General features: G+C 41.1%; 1 protein-coding gene across 12 annotated transcripts in view; it reads left to right on the top strand.

The window, feature by feature from the left end:
- Nucleotides 1-20,471, top strand: part of VPS8 (VPS8 subunit of CORVET complex) — a 229,439-nt gene that overhangs the window by 137,746 nt on the left and 71,222 nt on the right. For all 12 annotated transcript variants that reach the window (XR_002786485.2, XM_064278125.1, XM_064278406.1 and 9 more), the window contains one exon: nt 18,556-18,703. Coding sequence is in view for 11 of the 12 variants with exons in the window: in XM_064278125.1 (XP_064134195.1) it covers nt 18,556-18,703 (148 nt within the window). In the remaining variant the exon portion in view is untranslated. The remainder of the gene's footprint in view (nt 1-18,555; nt 18,704-20,471) is intronic.

Genomic DNA, 20,471 nt, shown 5'->3' with positions numbered 1-20,471 from the left:
ACTGTAAATATATAATACCAGTAATACTAGAAGTGAGGATGGCAAGACTTTGTCTAATGTACTTTGGACATGTTATCAGGAGGAACCAGTCCATGGAGAAGGACATCATGCTTGGTAGAGTAGAGTGTCAGCGAAAAAGAGGAAGACCCTCAATGAGGTGGATTGATACAGTGGCTGCAGCACAGGGCTCAGGCATAACAATGATTGTGAGGATGGGATAGGAACGGGCAGTGTTTTGTTCTATTGTACATAGGGTCGCTATGGCTCAGAACTGACTCAGCGGCACCTAACAATAGCAGTAATACATTGAATTCTGGATTGAGGAGAGGGAGGAGGTTAAGAAAGTGGGGCACACAGAGAGTGGGGAAAGAAGAGGAAGTCCTTTCTTTCTTGCTTTCAAAGTCGACCTTAGACAAAGTTTTGAATTACAGGAAGTTTGTCTGTGGTGCCCCTCTCTGCCCCTTCCTTCCAGGGGCACAGGATCCTCACATTTCTGCAGGCTCTCCACTCCATAAGCACACCCAGATATATGCTCAGAGATACTACAGACTTTAAAAGTCCAAAATCACCTCCCTCTGTACCCCAGTCAAAACTCCCCCTAATCATTTTGTTGCCCTCTGCATGATGTGGCACTTTTACGGTGTGTCTTAGTCATCTAGTGCTGCTATAACAGAAATACCACAAGTGGATGGCTTCAACGAACAGAAGTTTATTCTTTCATAGTCTAGTAGGCTCGAAGTCCAAATTCCGGGCATTGCTCCAGGGGAAGGTTTTCTCTCTCTAAAGACTCTGGAGGAAGGTCCTTGTCATCAATCTTCCCAGGGCTAGGAGCTTCTTAGCTCACAGGAACCTCAGGTCCAAGGGTCATACTCTGCTCCTGCTGTTGCTTTCTTGGTGGTACGAGGTCGAGGACTCGCTGCTCCCTTCCCCTTTCCTTTTACATCTTGTAAGATAAAAGGTGATGCAGGCCACACCCCAGGGAAACTCCCTTTACTTTGGATCAGGGCTGTGACCTGAGCATAATGTGACCTCTTTAACATAATCTAATCTTGCCTTATTAACCACAGGCAGAGATTAGGATTTACAACACATAGGAAAATTACATCAACCACAAAATGGAGGACAACCACACAATACTGGGAATCACGGCCTAACCAAGTTGACACATATTTTCAGGGGACACAGTTCAGTCCATGAGACAGTAAAAATGTACAAGCACCACATGAATATGATGAAACATGCCCACAGAGAGAACAAAACCCAGCTCTCCCTGATACCAATTGGTCTCAAGGGTGTGGAGAAAGCAGGCGATGTGTACTTGTTATGGCTGATTCCCATCACACATTAAATCAACCAAAACCAAACCCGTTGCTGTTGAGTCGATTCCAACTCATAGCGACCCTGTTGGACAGAGCGGAACTGCCCCAAAGAGTTTCTAAAGAGCACCTGGTGGATTCAAACTGCCAACCTTTTTGTTAGCAGCTGTAGCACTTAACCACTATGCCGCCATCACACATTAGCCTTTTTAAGTAAATGTATATGCTCGTTGACCAACCTAAAGGATTGGTGTCTCATCGGGAACTGGGAAAACTGTAGTGGGAAGCTTAGGGAGTACGGAAAAGAACTATGGGAACAAAAGAATATCAAGAATAGGTAGACTGGCCCTGCCTAGCCGTTTCCACTGGGAGGAATGCTTTTTACCCTTGTTTCTTCCCTTCCTCTTTCTGTGTTTCTTAAGCAATAGATTGTTTTTTTAAATCTCTAAGTTGTTTTTTTTTTCCATGAACCTCCTATAGGAGCATCCTGAAGAGTAGGAAAAATGAAGGAAAACAGTTGTCTTGTGATAGGGACCACACGTACACGTGTGATATCAGAATGTTGCGTTTTTGTTCTTACCCCAAACCCTGAGCTGATAGGACCCTAGTTCCTTTATCTACAGTCCATGCAAATGTGATTTAACATTTCCATCTAGTCACTGAGCTGTTTTTGAGAGGGTAGCTTTTTGTTTAATTTGTCAACAGCATTTTTAAGGCAACAGATGATCTAGTTGAATTCTTATATTTACTTCTCTTTTTCTTTATCTGGTTTTTTTTATGTTTGTTATGTGAATAATTTGGTCAGTGAATTAATTGACCTACAAAGATGTTGGTGTGGCTCTGTACTTGGAAAGATTAGCTAGTTACAGGGGTAGGGGTGGCTGGTTAATCTTCCAGAAGCCAATGACTTGTCTGAATTGAGGCCAACAGCTGGGAGGAAAGGATTTGCAGCCTCTTCCAGTTCTCTTCTTTGGGACAAGCTGCTCCACAAAGCCCCCACCCCCAGCCCTGGCATGCCTTCCCGCTGGCCCAGAATTCTCACTGGGCTTCTCCTTCTGGTGCATCTGCATCCAGGTGTAGGCCCCTGTGCAGTGGGGTTGCTTAAAGCAGAAGGCAAAAAGACATTGGTGTTTTTTGTGAAGCTGTGAGCTGCATAAGGAATAAAGGGAATGTACAAGTGTGTTTTTAGACACCAGTATTTTCCCCACTGGAGTTTTCTTTGTAGTGTCAACTTAGTCTTTGTTAGCAATGTCCCGGAGGCCTCTGAAATACAGAGTACAATTTTCTTGTGGAAAACAATACATGAAATGTCACACTGTATTTCTAAGTTTTTAATCAACATGAAATTAAAATTGAACATTGCCAAGAAAATGAGTAACATTGCCAAGGAGCAAAGTATGGATTATGAAAATGGTTGTACATTATATTGAAGTTGAATCTGTTGGTGTTTCTGTGGAAGGTTTTACCGTATTTTAAGATACTGGCATTCAGTGCTGAAATAGCAGAATTCAAAATTAAACTAAAAAATTAGAACATTTAAAGTACATGCATCTAGCATATCATAGAACATATTAAAATACCTTCCTGCTTCAGTGAACACATACAGTGGCCAAGAAGATTGTCAAGTTGGTCAGGCTTACCACCAGATATAGCATTTGAGGTTAAGATTGTGCGGTAGTTAAGAGCTTGGCTGATAACCAAAAGTTTGGCAGTTCAAATCTGTCAGCCGCTCCTTGGAAACCTTTGGGGCAATTGTGCTCTGTCCTATGGAGTCACTATGAGTGGAAATCGGCTCAATGGCAATGGGTTGGATTGGTTTGGTATTGTACACTAGTGTATTTTTACAGGCAGCTCAAGTTCAACACATGGTTATCTCCTGTTCTTCAGACCCTACACACACACACACACACACACACACACACACATACACACTTTAGCCTATGTGAATTAATTTCTTTTTCCTTTATTCAGCAGTTACTTGCAGTGACATTGCTATCTGCTAATACTGTGCTAGGGATTGAAGTGGCTCAAAATGATACTTTTTCCAATCCTAGCCTGCTCCCTCTCCTTTATTTTTTCTTTCAGCAAATGGCATCATCCACCCATTTATTTCATTTATTTAGCAATTTTCTGAGTAACTAAAGCATACTGAACACCCTGACAAGCATGGGAGATACAGTGGTGAGTAAGACGAGGCCCTGCCTTCAGAGAATTTAGTTTCTAATAGCGGATATGGACAAGTCTTAGTTAGAATCCTGAAGTGATGATCAATTTTCCACTCTCCTTAACCAACCCCACCCTACGCTGGCCGCCACCCTACACAAAACCACTCAGTTACCAAACCCTGTAGACATTGTCTTTTGGATATCTCTTATATGTGAGTCCTCCTCTGGACTGCATCCCCACTGCCCTGGTTCAGGCACTCAGCATCTCTCTCTGGGTCTTTTTTGCTAGTTTCCTAAACAGCCTTCCTAATCCTTTGACTTCCATGTTCAAACAGGCAAATAATGAGAATATTTGCCTCTCCCTTCTCACAGTTGTTTCAGTTCCCATTGCCCAAGGTAAAATCCAAACCCTTTCTGATCTGATGTGGGCATATCTGTCCAGCTTCGTCTCCTTGCGCTTTCCCATTTCTATGCCCCCTTTATTCCTGAGCAGTACCAAACTCTTTGTTCATAGGCTACAGCGTACATTGCCATTCCTCTCTTTGCATAGATGTTCTTCCCTCTTTGTTCACTTTGTTTTCCTGAGAGCGAGTTGCCTATGGGTATTAAGGGCTATAAAGCTATACATATGCTTTGACCCAGTGATTCCATTTTGGAAATATATTTTAAGAAAATACTCTGAAAGAAAAAAAAATTAATATTTATTACAGTGTCCATGTTAGCACTTACAGTAGTGAAAAGGGTATTTTTAAAAGGGACTCAGGGACGTGGCTAAATAATCACTAAGGTACGTATGTGAGAATAATTGAAATCCAAATTGGCAAACACAGAAATGCGAGTATAAAAATAATGCTAAGATGAAAAAGCTGTAACATTAGATAGTATGCTGCCATACACTGTTTGTGTAGATGGTTGGACAGTAAGAGGAGAACATGGAGAGATGTAGATAGCTCAATGTTCTCCATGTTCTTAACCCATAAATATTAAGTTGAAATAAAAATGAGACCAGTTGTTGGTAGTTTGGAATGGTCTGCTATTTGTTTTTAAAATTTCTAAAACAATTAAAGCTGGCATGTAAATGCTACGTATTAAAGTTTTTAAAAATGTTTGCATTATTTACATCTTACCGTTGTTAAAGAAATCTTTGTCCATGTTTTTCTATCTTAAAATAAAAAGAAAATACTTTAAGGTACTTTTGTTGCGGTGTAGTTCTCCTCTTTCTGTTCTATGTATGTTCACAGTTATATGTGGATGTCATAATAGATTATAGCAGACTGACCCAGTGTCAGTTCAAAACATTTCTAGAAACTGTTTGGGGTAAAGAATCTCTCTGTGATGGGCTCACAGAACTGCCGCTCTTCTGTCTCTTCCATTTCCATCTGTCACTTGGCAGAAAGAATGGCATCAAGTTTCTCATCCGAACCCGGCAGTGTATCAACTTAGGTATCACACTAAGATGCCAGGGCCTGCATTTACCAGTGTGGTCACCCAGTCTTTCTTCTTTTGGGGCTAGACAACCCTGGCTAACAAGATGGCCAGCAAGCTTTAGGGATCAGGAGAGCTTTGCATTAGGAAGTAAGTACTCAATGAAGGTGACAGCATCATTCATATTATTTACTGATTGTTATTGTCACTGTTATCATCGTGATCATTATTAATAGTGATACTTGGAAAAAATTTGTTTGGCTGCCTTACAAGTTTTTTAATTGCAGCCTGTACAGTATTGGAATGATCCGATTACTGTTCGTAGCTGATATGGGTATGAAGCTAAATTCATTCTGCCTAAAATTACTAGAATCTTATTTCTGTCCACTTATAAAATCCTTTCTTCCTGTCTGTGCAGGAGAAAATTGAAACAATACACTTTCTTGTTCATGAACACCAGAGAAATAACAATTTTAGTAAGATTTGAAGGAGTACACTTTGACAGTGAATTATTACTGAAACTAGGGAAACAGAAAATAACGGAACCCCCTAAAGCCAGCTCTCAGACCTGCTGTTACATTGGTTTGATGTGGCAGAGTCTTTGCAGTCAGACGGAACAGTGAGCTTGTCTGCTTTGGCCTTGCCTCGTGAATGTTTATAAGGGATTGTGGCTGTCCCTCTGTGAGGGGCTACTTTCAGCTCTGCATAGTATGAAGGCCCACGTGGAGCTTGGAGGGACCATACGATGTCACGGGATTCCTTCTTGCCAGAGGACAGGCTTCCATCTAAGCCAATTGCTTATTATGTTACAGTTTCATATAAGTTTTGTAGGTACTGCCTTTGGTACTTAAAATAGTCACATTTAAAGTATTTTTTCAAGCAGTCTGGCTCACTCATCCTTGTTTTGTTCAATTGACATAAGATTATGTTGTGGCATTTTTAATGTGGAATGTAAATGGAAAGCTGAAGTTCAGCTTAAGGGCCAAATGAAATTCTGATAACTCGATTTGATTATAGAGTAAATGTCTTAGACATCTAGTGCTGCTTTAACAGAAATATCACAGATGGATGGCTTTAACAAAGAGAGGTTTATTCTCTCACAGTCCAGTAGGCTAGAAGTCCAAATTCAGGGTGTCAGCTCCAGGGCAAGGCTTTCTCTCTTTCTGCCGGCCTTCTCATCAATCTTCCCCCAGACTTGGAGCTTCTCTGCACAGGGACCCTGGGTCTAAAGGATGCGCTCTGCTCCCAGCACTGCTTTCTTCGTGGTATGAGGTCCCCACTCTCTGCTAGCTTCCCTTTCCTTTTAGCTCTTGAGAGATAAAAGGTGGTACAGGCCACACCCCAGGGAAACTCCCTTTACATTGGATTAAGGCTGTGACCTGGGTAAGGATGTTACAATCCCACCCTAATCCTCTTTAACATAAAATTGCAATCACAAAATGGAAGATAGCCACAGAATACTGGGAATCATGGCCTAGCCAAGTTAATACACACATTTTGGGGGGGACGTAACCCATGACAGTATATGAAAAATTGTTTTGTTTACTTTTATGAGTGATGTATTTGAATTCTCAGTTTGAAAGGTACAGAGTGGTTATCAGCGTGCCACCCTCTCCAAGGACTGGAAATACAGGAATGAGTAGAGAATTCAAGTAAACAGAATTTAGGCCAAACTGAAGGGCCTCTAAGTTGTCAAGACAAGGTACTAAGGGAGATCGTGACATCTTCTTCCTTAGAGATCTAGAAGAGTTACCATTAGCTGCCATCCAGTCGAACTCCAACTCATGGTGACCCGATGCACAGTGGGATAGGACTGTTGTGATCTGTAGGGTTTTCCATGGCTGATTTTTGGGAGGTAGATCATCAGGCCTTTCTTCCTAGCCTGTCTTAGTCTGGAAGCTCCACTGACACCTGTTTAGCATTGTAGCAACACACAAGCCTCCACTGACAGACAGGTGGGGGCCGCGCTTGAGGTGCATTGGCCAGAATCTAACCTGGGTCTTCCACAAAGAAGGCGAGAGTTCTACCACTGAACCACCATGGCCCCTGAAGAGTAGCCTAGACTGGCCCGTTTGTGTGAGGCTGTGTAGACTGGCTCACTGTGTAGGACAAGGGGGTGGGACTAGACCAGCCTTTATTCCTTTCAGCACCACATTTGTTTTCCTTGTCAAATGTTATGAGTCAGAATTAAAACTTTAGAATCATTTTCTTGTCAGTTTTTCAAAACTAATACATCGTTTTATCCATCTCCAGAAATGGCACAGTGTACAAGATGAGAATTTTAAGTGATTTCTCCAACCTGAGTTTTAAGGTGTATGTTTATGTGTGTGTGCGAGTCTGTGTTTTATCAGCCTTAAAGCATGTGTCTTGTAAAATCCTCCTTTTGCATGCATTTAAATGTTTAAATTGTTATAGCTAATGCTGTGATTAAAATGGAAAATCAGGAAAGAACAGATAAGGCATGGGTCTGAAATGCATCATGTTTGACAGCCACTAAAGTTAGCAGTGGATACATGACAAAGCAGGAGCCCTGGTGGCACAGTGGTTAAGAGCTCAGCTACTAACTGGAAGGTCTGCAGTTCGAATCCACAGCTGTTCCTTGGAAACCCTCTGGGGCAGTTCTACTCTGCCCTGTAGGGTCACTATAAGTCGAAGTCGACAAGACCGCAACCGGTTTTGTCTTGGTATGTGGCAAAGCAGGTAGCTAAGAGAAGACTAACAGAAATAGCTTTGGGAAATGGATCTAACCAACGGTATTTGTATGCAAGACTTCTGTGCAACAGTCGGAAACAGATGTAAATTCATTAATGCTGCAGTTTATTTGTTAAAGTTTTGAGTATGTTGATGTTGCCTGATCATATCCCAGCAGACACATTATTTACCTCATATATGAATGCATCACAGTCTATTCATTTGGGTGGTTTGCTTGGATAGGTGCATATTCACGTCTTCTACTTGTCAATGGTTTTGTAAGTAAGTGCTCTGGAGAGAATTAAGTACGGCGATTCATCAGCAAATGCTTATGTCTAGTCTTAATTTTCTCCATAGTCTTACATTTGTAAGACCTATTAACAGAGGTCTGACATAAATAAAATACTAACAACAATATCTACAATATTGGCATAAACATCTCGAAAGTAACTGGCTCACCTTAATGTGCAGAAACGTTGGTTAACACCCCCTTTACCTTTTATATGATAATGGCCTCTTCAAACAAAACCAAGAGGTTTTTGGCTAGGGACAAACAGAGAGAGCTACCATTTTTCTGCATTTATCATGTGAATCTTCTATTGTGTCCATATAGAGCCTTCTGACAGCATTTATTCCTAGCTGTATCTGACTATGTAGTCCTTGTTGTTAGTTGCTGTTGCGTTGGCTGCGACTCAAGGTGACCAAATGTATAGTAGTCCCCCTCTTATCCGCAGGGGCTATGCTCTAAGACCCCCATGGATGCCTGAGACTGCAAATAGTACTCAACCCTGCATATACTATACCTTGCCCTATACATAACATATCTATGATGACGTTGAATTTATAAATTAGGCACGATAAGAGAATAACAACAGTAACTAATAATAGAACAATTTTAACAATATACTGTATTAAAAGTTAAGTGAAGGAGGCGGGGCCAAGATGGCGGACTAGGTAGAAGCTACCTCGGATCCCTCTCGCAACAAAGACTCGGAAAAACAAGTGAATCGATCACGTACATAACAATCTACGAACCCTGAACAACACAGATTTAGAGACGGAAAACGAACAAATACGGGGAAGCAGCGATTGTTTTCGGAGCCTGGAGCCAGCGTCCCAGTCAGGTAACCTTTGGCACGCGATTTAGGGCAGAGCCCAGGGGAGCTGACGGTGCAAACAAGGGGCCCAGCCCTACCCCGCTGAACTAACCCCGGGAGGAGGCCCAGCCGGTTCGTGCGGCCGGCGTGGCGACGCAGCCGGTGGGAGAAGTCCCCGGGAGGCAGTGACTGGTCTTGGAGCTGGGAGAGCAGCGTCCCAGCCGGGGAATCGTGCCGCTGGACATTTGACTGGTCGCTATCACGGCACAAGCACGGGGAGCTGCTCCACTGCCCTGAACTAACCCCGGGAGGGGGCCCAGCCAGTTCGTGGAGGTGGCGCAGTAACGCGGCTGGCGGGACGAGAAGTCCCCGGGAGGCAGCGACTGATTTTGGAGCCAGGAGTAAAGTGTCGCAGCAGGGGAACCTTGAGGCTAGGATTTGGACTGGCAGCAGAAGATCTGACCGTGACTTCAGTGGGCCAGACCCCCGGGGGCAATCTCCACACCGCCAGCACACGTAGGTGACACGCCCCGCGTGAATCTCAGATATAATAGTCATTCCAAGCAAGACAAGCAACTCTGGCTATATTCTGAGGTGCTACTCTCCTATCTCTCTGATCCCTCCCCCACCCTCCCCACGCGGCTTCATTAACATTGGAATTGCCTGAGCCAGAGGGAGAACGGCTCCGGCTCCACGGCGGCTTTGCTCCCCGCCCCCTTTTTTTTTCTTTTGGTCTTTTCCTAACCCACTCTTTCGGCCTGAGAGAAGGAACAACAACAAAAAAAAAACCCAGGGACCAAAAATCCACCCCTAATTGGACTAAAAACACAGAACCAGCTACAGCCAAGCATATATGATCCAAATCTCAGACTTTCATCCTTACAGGGAACAAGGTGGCGGTTATAATCCAAAGGAAATTCTGATACGGATCTGACTGCATTTTTTTTTAGCGGATTTTCTGGAAAAACTAGTTTCCCAGTGATGGCTCGGAGACAGCAGTCCATATCAAACCACATAAAGAAGCAGACCATGACAGCTTCTACAACCCCCCAAACAAAAGAATCAAAATCTTTCCCAAATGAAGATACAATCCTGGAATTATCAGATACAGAATATAAAAAACTAATTTACAGAATGCTTCAAGACATCAGAAATGAAATAAGGCAAACTGCAGAAAAAGCCAAGGAACACACTGATAAAACTGTTGAAGAACTCAAAAAGATTATTCAAGAACATAGTGGAAAAATTAATAAGTTGCAAGAATCCATAGAGAGACAGCATGTAGAAATCCAAAAGATTAACAATAAAATTACAGAATTAGACAACGCAATAGGAAGTCAGAGGAGCAGACTCGAGCCATTAGAATGCAGACTGGGACATCTGGAGGACCAGGGAATTAACACCAACATACCTGGAAAAAAATCAGATAAAAGAATTAAAAAAAATGAAGAAACCCTAAGAATCATGTGGAACTCTATCAAGAAGGATAACTTGCAAGTAAGTGATTGGAGTCCCAGAACAGGGAGGGAGGACAGAAAACACAGAGAGAATAGCTGAAGAACTCCTGACGCAAAACTTCCCTGACATCATGAAAGACGAAAGGATATCTATCCAAGATGCACATCGAACCCCATTTAAGACTGATCCAAAAAGAAAAACACCAAGACATATTATCATCAAACTCGCCAAAATCAAAGATAAAGAGAAAATTTTAAAAGCAGCCAGGGAGAAAAGAAAGGTTTCCTTCAAGGGAGAATCAGTAAGAATAAGTTCAGACTACTCAGCAGAAACCATGCAGGCAAGAAGGGAATGGGACGACATATACAGAGCACTGAAGGAGAAAAACTGCCAGCCAAGGATCAAATATCCAGCAAAACGCTCTCTGAAATATGAAGACGAAATTAAGATATTTACAGATAAACACAAGTTTAGAGAATTTGCAAAAACCAAACCAAAGCTACAAGAAATACTAAAGGATATTGTTTGGTCAGAAAACCAATAATATCAGATACCAGCACAACACAAGGTCACAAAACAGAACATCCTGATATCAAATCAAATAGGGAAATCACAAAAACAAATTAAGATTAATTAAAAAAAAAATACTCATAACAGGGAATCACGGAAGTCAATATGTAAAAGATCACAATAATCAAAAAGAGGGGCTAAATACAGGAGGCATAGAACTCCCATATGGAGAGGGATACAAGGTGATATAGAACAATACAGTTAGGTTTTTACTTAGAAAAATAGGGGTAAATAATAAGGTAACCACAAAGAGGTATAACAACTCCATAACTCAAGATAAAAGCCAAGAAAAACCTAACGACTCAACAAACATAAAGTCAAACACTACGAAAATGAGGATCTCACAATTTACTAAGAAAAACGTCTCGGCACAAAAAAGTATGTGGAAAAATGAAATTGTCAACAACACACATAAAAAGGCATCAAAATGACAACACTAAACGCTTATTTATCTATAATTACGCTGAATGTAAATGGACTAAAGGCACCAATAAAGAGACAGAGAGTCTCGGACTGGATAAAGAAACACGATCCGTCAATATGCTGCCTACAAGAGACACACCTTAGACTTAGAGACACAAACAAACTAAAACTCAAAGGATGGAAAAAAATGTATCAAGCAAACAATGAGCAAAAAAGAAGAGGAGTAGCAATATTAATTTCTGACAAAATAGACTTTAGACTTAAATCCACCACAAAGGATAAAGAAGGACACTACATAATGATAAAAGGGACAACTGACCAGGAAGGAAGACATAACCATATTAAATATTTATGCACCCAATGACAGGGCTGCAAGATACATAAATCAAATTTTAACAGAACTGAAAAGTGAGATAGACACCTCCACAATTATAGTAGGAGACTTCAACACACCACTTTCGGAGAAGGACAGGACATCCAGTAAGAAGCTCAATAGAGACACGGAAGACCTAATTACAACAATCAACCAACTTGACCTCATTGACTTATACAGAACTCTCCCACCCAACTGCTGCAAAGTATACTTTTTTTTTTAGCGCACATGGAACATTCTCTACAATAGACCACATATTAGGTCATAAAACAAACCTTTGCAGAGTGCAAAACATCGAAATATTACAAAGCATCTTCTCAGACCACAAGGCAATAAAACTAGAAATCAATAACAGAAAAACTAGGGAAAAGAAAACAAATACTTGGAAACTGAACAATACCCTCCTGAAAAAAGACTTGGTTATAGAAGACATCAAGGAGGGAATAAGGAAATTCATAGAATGCAATGAGAATGAAAATACTTCCTATCAAAACCTCTGGGACACAGCAAAAGCAGTGCTCAGAGGCCAATTTATATCGATAAATGCACACATACATAAAGAAGAAAGAGCCAAAATCAGAGAACTGTCCCGACAACTTGAACAAATAGAAAGTGAGCAACAAAAGAATCCATCAGGCACCAGAAGAAAGCAAATAATAAAAATTAGAGCTGAACTAAATGAATTAGAGAACAGAAAAACAATTGAAAGAATTAACAAAGCCAAAAGCTGGTTCTTTGAAAAAATTAACAAAATTGATAAACCATTGGCTAGACTGACTAAAGAAATACAGGAAAGGAAACAAATAACCCGAATAAGAAACAAGAAGGACCACATCACAACAGAACCAACTGAAATTAAAAGAATCATATCAGATTATTACGAAAAATTGTACTCTAACAAATTTGCAAACCTAGAAGAAATGGATGAATTCCTGGAAAAACACTACCTACTTAAACTAACACATTCAGAAGTAGAAAAACTAAATAGACCCATAACAAAAAAAGAGATTGAAACGGTAATCAAAAAACTCCCAACAAAAAAAAGCCCTGGCCCGGACGGCTTCACTGCAGAGTTCTGCCAAACTTTCAGAGAAGAGTTTACACCACTACTACTAAAGGTATTTCAAAGCATAGAAAATGACGGAATACTACCCAACTCATTCTATGAAGCCACCATCTCCCTGATACCAAAACCAGGTAAAGACATTACAAAAAAAGAAAATTACAGACCTATATGCCTCATGAACATAGATGCAAAAATCCTCAACAAAATTCTAGCCAATAGAATTCAACAACATATCAAAAAAAATAATTCACCACGATCAAGTGGGATTTATACCAGGTATGCAAGGCTGGTTTAATATCAGAAAAACCATTAATGTAATCCATCACATAAATAAAACAAAAGACAAAAACCACATGATCTTATCAATTGATGCAGAAAAGGCATTTGACAAAGTCCAACACCCATTTATGATAAAAACTCTCACCAAAATAGGAATTGAAGGAAAATTCCTCAACATAATAAAGGGCATCTATGCAAAGCCAACAGCCAATATCACTCTAAATGGAGAGAAGCTGAAAGCATTTCCCTTGAGAATGGGAACCAGACAAGGATGCCCTTTATCACCGCTCTTATTCAACATCGTGCTAGAAGTCCTAGCCAGGGCAATTAGGCTAGACAAAGAAATAAAAGGCATCCGGATTGGCAAGGAGGAAGTAAAATTATCTCTATTTGCAGATGACATGATCTTATACACAGAAAACCCTAAGGAATCCTCCAGAAAACTACTGAAACTAATAGAAGAGTTTGGCAGAGTCTCAGGTTATAAAATAAACATACAAAAATCACTTGGATTCCTCTACATCAACAAAAAGAACATCGAAGAGGAAATAACCAAATCAATACCATTCACAGTAGCCCCCAAGAAGATAAAATACTTAGGAATAAATCTTACCAAGGATGTAAAAGACCTATTCAAAGAAAACTACAAAGCTCTACTACAAGAAATTAAAAAGGACCTACTTAAGTGGAAAAACATACCTTGCTCATGGATAGGAAGACTTAACATAGTAAAAATGTCTGTTCTACCAAAAGCCATCTATACATATAACGCACTTCCGATCCAAATTCCAATGTCATTTTTTAAGGTGATAGAGAAACAAATCACCAATTTCATATGGAAGGGAAAGAAGCCTCGGATAAGCAAAGCATTACTGAAAAAGAAGAAGAAAGTGGGAGGCCTCACTCTACCTGATTTCAGAAGCTATTATACAGCCACAGTAGTCAAAACAGCCTGGTACTGGTACAACAACAGGCACATAGACCAATGGAACAAAATTGAGAACCCAGATATAAATCCATCCACGTATGAGCAGCTGATATTTGACAAAGGACCAGTGTCAGTTAATTGGGGAAAAGATAGTCTTTTTAACAAATGGTGCTGGCATAACTGGATATCCATTTGCAAAAAAATGAAACAGGACCCATACCTCACACCATGCACAAAAACTAACTCCAAGTGGATCAAAGACCTAAACATAAAGACTAAAACGATAAAGATCATGGAAGAAAAAATAGGGACAACCCTAGGAGCCCTAATACAAGGCATAAACAGAATACAAAACATTACCAAAAATGACGAAGAGAAACCCGATAACTGGGAGCTCCTAAAAATCAAACACCTATGCTCATCTAAAGACTTCACCAAAAGAGTAAAAAGACCACCTACAGACTGGGAAAGAATTTTCAGCTATGACATCTCCGACCAGTGCCTGATCTCTAAAATCTACATGATTCTGTCAAAACGCAACCACAAAAAGACAAACAACCCAATCAAGAAGTGGGCAAAGGATATGAACACACACTTCCCTAAAGAAGATATTCGGGCAGCTAACAGATACATGAGAAAATGCTCTCGATCATTAGCCATTAGAGAAATGCAAATTAAAACTACAGTGAGATTCCATCTCACTCCAGCAAGGCTGGCATTAGTCCAAAAAACACAAAATAATAAATGTTGGAGAGGCTGTGGAGAGATTGGAACTCTTATACACTGCTGGTGGGAATGTGAAATGGTACAACCACTTTGGAAATCTATCTGGCGTTATCTTAAACAGTTAGAAATAGAACTACCATACAATCCAGCAATCCCACTCCTTGGAATATATCCTAGAGAAATAAGAGCCTTTATACGAACAGATATATGCACACCCATGTTTATTGCAGCACTGTTTACAATAGCAAAAACATGGAAGCAACCAAGGTGCCCATCAATGGATGAATGGATAAATAAATTATGGTATATTCACACAATGGAATACTACGCATCGATAAAGAACAGTGAGGAATCTGTGAAACATTTCATAACATGGAGGAACCTGGAAGGCATTATGCTGAGCGAAATTAGTCAGAGGCAAAAGGACAAATATTGTATAAAACCACTCTTATAAGATCTTGAGAAATCGTATAAACTGAGAAGAACACATACTTTTGTGGTTACAAGGGGGGGGAGGGAGGGAGGGAGGGAGAGGGTTTCTTATTAATTAGTCGATGAGAACTGCTTTAGGTGAAGGGAAGGACAACACTCAATACATGGAAGGTCAGCTCAATTGGACTGGACCAAAAGCAAAGAAGTTTCCAGGATAAAATGAATGCTTCAAAGGTCAGTGGAGCAAGGGTGGCGGGGGGGGGGGTTGGGGACCATGGTTTAAGGGGACTTCTAAGTCAATTGGCAAAATAATTCTATTATGAAAACGTTCTGCATCCCACTTTGAAATGTGGCATCTGGGGTCTTAAATGCTAACAAGCGGCCATCTAAGATGCATCAATTGGTCTCAACCCACCTGGAGCAAAGGAGAATGAAGAACACCAAGGTCACACGACAACTAAGAGCCCAAGAGACAGAAAGGGCCACATGAACCAGAGATCTACATCATCCTGAGACCAGAAGAACTAGTTGGTGCCTGGCCACAATCGATGACTGCCCTGACAGGGAGCGCAACAGAGGACCCCTGAGGGAGCAGGAGAGCAGTGGGATGCAGACCCCAAATTCTCATAAAAAACCATACTTAATGGTCTGACTGAGACTAGAGGAATCCCGGCGGCCATGGTCCCCAGACCTTCTGTTGGCACAGGTTAGGAACCATCCCCGAAGATAACTCATCAGACATGAAAGGGACTGGACAGTGGATGGGAGAGAGATGCTGATGAAGAGTGAGCTAATTATATCAGGTGGACACCTGAGATTGTGTTGGCATCTCCTGTCTGGAGGGGGGATGGGAGGATAGAGAGAGTGGGAAGCTGGCAAAATTGTCACAAAAGGAGAGACTGGAAGGGCTGACTCATTAGGGGGAGAGCAAGTGGGAGTACGGAGTAAGATGTATGTAAACTTATATGTGACAGACTGACTTGATTTGTAAACGTTCACTTGAAGCTCAATAAAAGTTAATAAAAAAAAAAAGTTAAGTGAATAACAGAGAGGAATGGCACAAGATTTCATCATACTACTCATTTAACATTTTTGGACCACAGTTGTCCATGGATAACTGAAACCGCGGAAAACAAAACCACTAATAAGGAGGGACCACTGTATAACAGAACAAAATGTTGCCCAGTCCTGTGCCATCTTCATAACCGTTGGTATGCAGGAGTCCATTGCTGTGGGTATTGTGTCAGTCCATCTCATTGACCCTTAGTCTTGTAATTCCTACCCCTCTATTCTCTATTTGTTTCCTCCTGTTTGAAGGCAGTCCAGTACAACATCTCTAGTCAGTTCAGTTCAATTCAACCTACGCTTACTGAGCACCTATTTACTATGTGCTTTTTTTTTTTTAATGGCGCAGAGACAATGATGAATGAAACATGGTCTTTGCTCTCATGGAGTTTATAGTGTTGCTGGTAATTTTCAAGTTGTGTGATAAGAACTAAGGTAGTAGTATACATAGGGAATAGCCAGTCACTTAAGAAATTCTGTATTGAAGACAGTTGTGAAATACAAAAAAAAAAAAAAAAAGGAAAACTTGATCTATGAAATTTATAGCCAATTTGAGGAGATTAGCCCATCAGCAAGTGTTCAAAGTCCCACGCAGCAGAATGTACTTAGTTCATCATCCACCTTGATCAGGGCTGAGTGTCACCAAAGTAAGCTGGGAAGACTTCCCTGTGTCTAAACGTCATGCTTCCTTCTGTAACTTGAGCCATCTGTAACTCAGTAAAAGTAGGAGTGCCATTTGTTGTCATTTATAAAATGCTAATTTAACCCAAAGCTTCCTTTCTCTGGAGCCCAAAGATTCCCACCCTGTGGCTGCAGGGTGCTGCACATGGGTTACAGGTGAGCTTAGGGACTGACCCCCCCTTAGCTCTTGGGGGTGGCCCTTGGGCAACTGGAAGTCCCCACTGAGCAATCTTATCTCTTTACTCTGTTGGGCCATACAAGTATCATCACTTCTTGTGTGCCATGATGTGAGGAAAGGTGGAAAGGCCTGCTGTAGACTGACTGCTTTCACCTCGTGAGTTTCCCAAGCTGTCAGTTTTATATCTTATTAACCCATTCCAATTCTTCATCATGAGGAATTCTGAAGAAAAGGTAGGACTCTCATTGTTAGGTGCTGTCAAGTTGGCACCGACTCATAGCAACCCTATGTACAACAGAACAAAACACTGCCCTGTCCTGTGCCATGCTCACAATCATTGTTTTGCTGGAGCCCATTGTTGCAGCCATTGTGCCAATCCATCTCATTGAGAGTCTTCCTCTTTTTCACTGACTCTCTGGCTTACCAAGCATCATGTCCTTCTCCAAAGGGCTGGTCCCTCCTGATAATATGTCCAAAGTATGTGAGACAAAGTTGCCATCCTTGTTTCCAAGGGAGCAGTCTGGCTGCACTTCTTCCAAGACTGATTTGTTCATTCTCCTGGTGTTCCACGGTACATTCAGTATTTTTCGCCAACTCCGTAATTCAAAGACATTAATTCTTCTTCGGTCTTCCTTATTCATTGTCCAGATTTCACATGTATGTGAGGCCATTGAATATACTCTCTGTGGGAACTGACGTTTTTAAGCTAGAAGGAAGATCGTTTTTAGGCCTCCAATGAGCAGCAGTTTCCTGAACAATGCCTCTTGGCCAGCAGTAGTAGAGTGCCCAGCAAGATGAAACTAGTACTCTACTTCCAAAACTTTTGTGTAGTGTTATGACTAATAGGCCTAGTGAGTAGCTGGTGTACAGAGCAAAACCCACCGAACCCACTGCCGTCGAGTCAATTCTGACTCATAGTGACCCTACAGGACAGAGCAGACCTGCCTCACAGGGTTTCCAAGGAGCACCTGGTGGATTTGAACTGCCAGCCTTTTGGTTAGCAGCCGTAGCACTTAACCACTACGCCACCAGGGTTTCCGTACAGAGCAAATGAACCCATAAATATTGTGTATTGAATTCGTTTTAATAACAACCATAAAATGGCCCCCTACTACACATGGCACTGGGTGGACTACACACGAGTCACTGTCGTGGGCTTTGAGAATCTGTTGTGAGGAGCGAGTGAGAAGTGACCTGCCTTCGCAGAGTTTATAGTCTTTTAGAGAAGACAGAGAATTAATGAAGTAATCACCACACGGTGTGATAGGTGCTGTTGGGGACGTATAGTCAGGGCGGATGTGAGGGTGCAGGATGGTTCATTGTATATGGTTACTCCAAGGATCACATCGTTTAGACTGAATTGTGTCTTCTTGTTTCTTTTAGAGTGACACTCTAACTTTTGCATGATTTAGAGGAACCTCAACTGAATATCATTGCCTTAATTATTCAGTGTAAACTGAAAAATACTGTGATTTGGAATGCCTCTGAAGTGATATACAATTCACCCTAATAATCTTAAGTTACTTTGAGATTTTTAGTTCATGTTGTTATCTGGCCAGACGGTAGTCTTGAAATAGAGTTCTTACTTTTAACATAAGACACTTCTTACCTGTAGTCTTGTAATCGTACATGTGATTAAATGAAACCACCAATTAGCACTCTCCTGCCTTTTATGTTTCCAGGGAAGGTATTCATATAAATCAGGAATCACTGCAGATAACTCCCAGCATTACAGAGCAGTTCATTGAGCTGTTGTGTCAGTTCAACCCAACCCAGGTTATAGAGACTCTGCAAGTCCTTGAATGCTACCGCCTAGAAGAAACCATTCAGGTAAGACCAACAGTCTAGACAAGGTGAGAGTGAAGTGTTCCAAAACACTTCCCATTTTACAGATGAAAAGAGTGAGACTTGTATATTAACTTACTTGCCTAAGTTTATAGTTAGTAAGTAGTAGCTCCTGCTTTGAACCCAGATCGTCTGACTTCATGGTACTCAAACACCAAACCCATTGCTGTGGAGTCAATTTCAACTCATAGTGGCCCTGTAGAGTATCCTGTAGAATGGCCCACAGGGTATCCAAGGCTGTAAATCTTTGCAGAAGCCAACTGCCACCTCTTTGTCCTGCGGTACAGCTGGTGGATTCAAACCACCGACCTTCTGGTTAGCAGCTGAGTGTTTCAACCACTGCCCCAGCAGGGCGTCATGACTTCATAGTGCATGCTCTTAGCTGCTGTGGTAAACTGCGTCCTCATTTCTCCTGTTAAAGTCAGAACACTACGTGTATGTCATTGCTGTCAATCAAGCTTTTGTAGAAATTCTAGCCAACAGACTAAGCCTAGAAAAAGAAATATAATAAAAATATTAAAAGGAAAGGACTAAGCTCTTGCTTGCAGACACTGATGGTTAGATAGTCCTGCTGTACCATGACACGTGATAGGCTGAATAGCAGCGTAGTAGCCGTAACACAGGCCTTGCCTTGATTCTCTTCACTTGTTCCCTCCCAAATAAAAATGGTAGCGTCTGCTATAAGAGTCTAGCATGTTCCCTGCTTAAAATTCATTTTTAAACTACCATTATTACAATAACACCTGCAAAAGCTGGAACCTGTGTAGGTAAAAACGTGGCAGAGAAGGAAAACTCAAGTATTTTCCACTAATAGAAACTGATAGAAAAGTCATAAGACCACACCGTCAAAGGCGGAAAACTTGGGCGACCTGGAGAAACAAGGCAGTCCCATCGAGTTCTGGCTTGCATGGGTTTCACTGAATCTCTTTTCCTTCACTATCAATATTCTTGAAATAGTAACCTGTATTTTCTGTTTCCACGTCCTAAACCACTCATATACTTTTACAATTTTTTTAATTACGAAAACAAATGCAGAGAATATCACGTACATAGGTACCTACAAACCCAATTTGACAGGCTTCCTGTCTTCACTTACTTCTTGTTTGTTTTTGAAATAAGTTACCCTTTGCCTGTCACATACCCCCTCTCCCTTGAGGTAACCACCAACGTGAAGCTGGTGTTTATCCTTCCCATCCATGTTATTATTTTCCCTATATATGGCTGTTCCTATATAAAAATATATAAAATGACTTTATATGTTTTTAAACTTCATATGTTATCATACAGCATGTATCTTATTGCACATTGCTTTTCTCATTAGATGTTATGTTTTTGAAGTTTATCCATATTTTTACGTGTAGATTAAGTTCATTCATTTTAACGATCATATAATAGTCTAATGAATGAATATAACACAGTTTACTTGTTCCCTTGCTGATAGACATTTAGGTTGTCTCCAGTCTTTTGCTGTTGTAAACGGTGCCCACATCCTTGTACACATCTGTGTATCCTTGTGAGGTTTCTCTAAGTAGCATCTGAGGTGCCTCTTGGTGGACTTGAACCTCCAGTCCTTCAGTTAACAACCAAGCACATTAACTATTTGCATCATCCAGAGACTGTTTTTTTTTTTAGAGACTGTTTAGACAATAAACACGTTGCCATCAAGTCGGTTCTGACGCCTGGCAACCCTATAGTACGGAGTAGGACTGCCCTGTAGAGTTTCCACGGAGCGGTTGGTCAATTCGAACTGCTG

This window comes from Loxodonta africana, chromosome 1, assembly GCF_030014295.1.
Source record: "Loxodonta africana isolate mLoxAfr1 chromosome 1, mLoxAfr1.hap2, whole genome shotgun sequence".
Taxonomy (NCBI): Eukaryota; Metazoa; Chordata; class Mammalia; order Proboscidea; family Elephantidae; genus Loxodonta; species Loxodonta africana.
The sequence above is the reverse complement of the archived record's forward strand: the minus strand, read 5'-3'. Positions and strand labels throughout refer to the sequence as shown.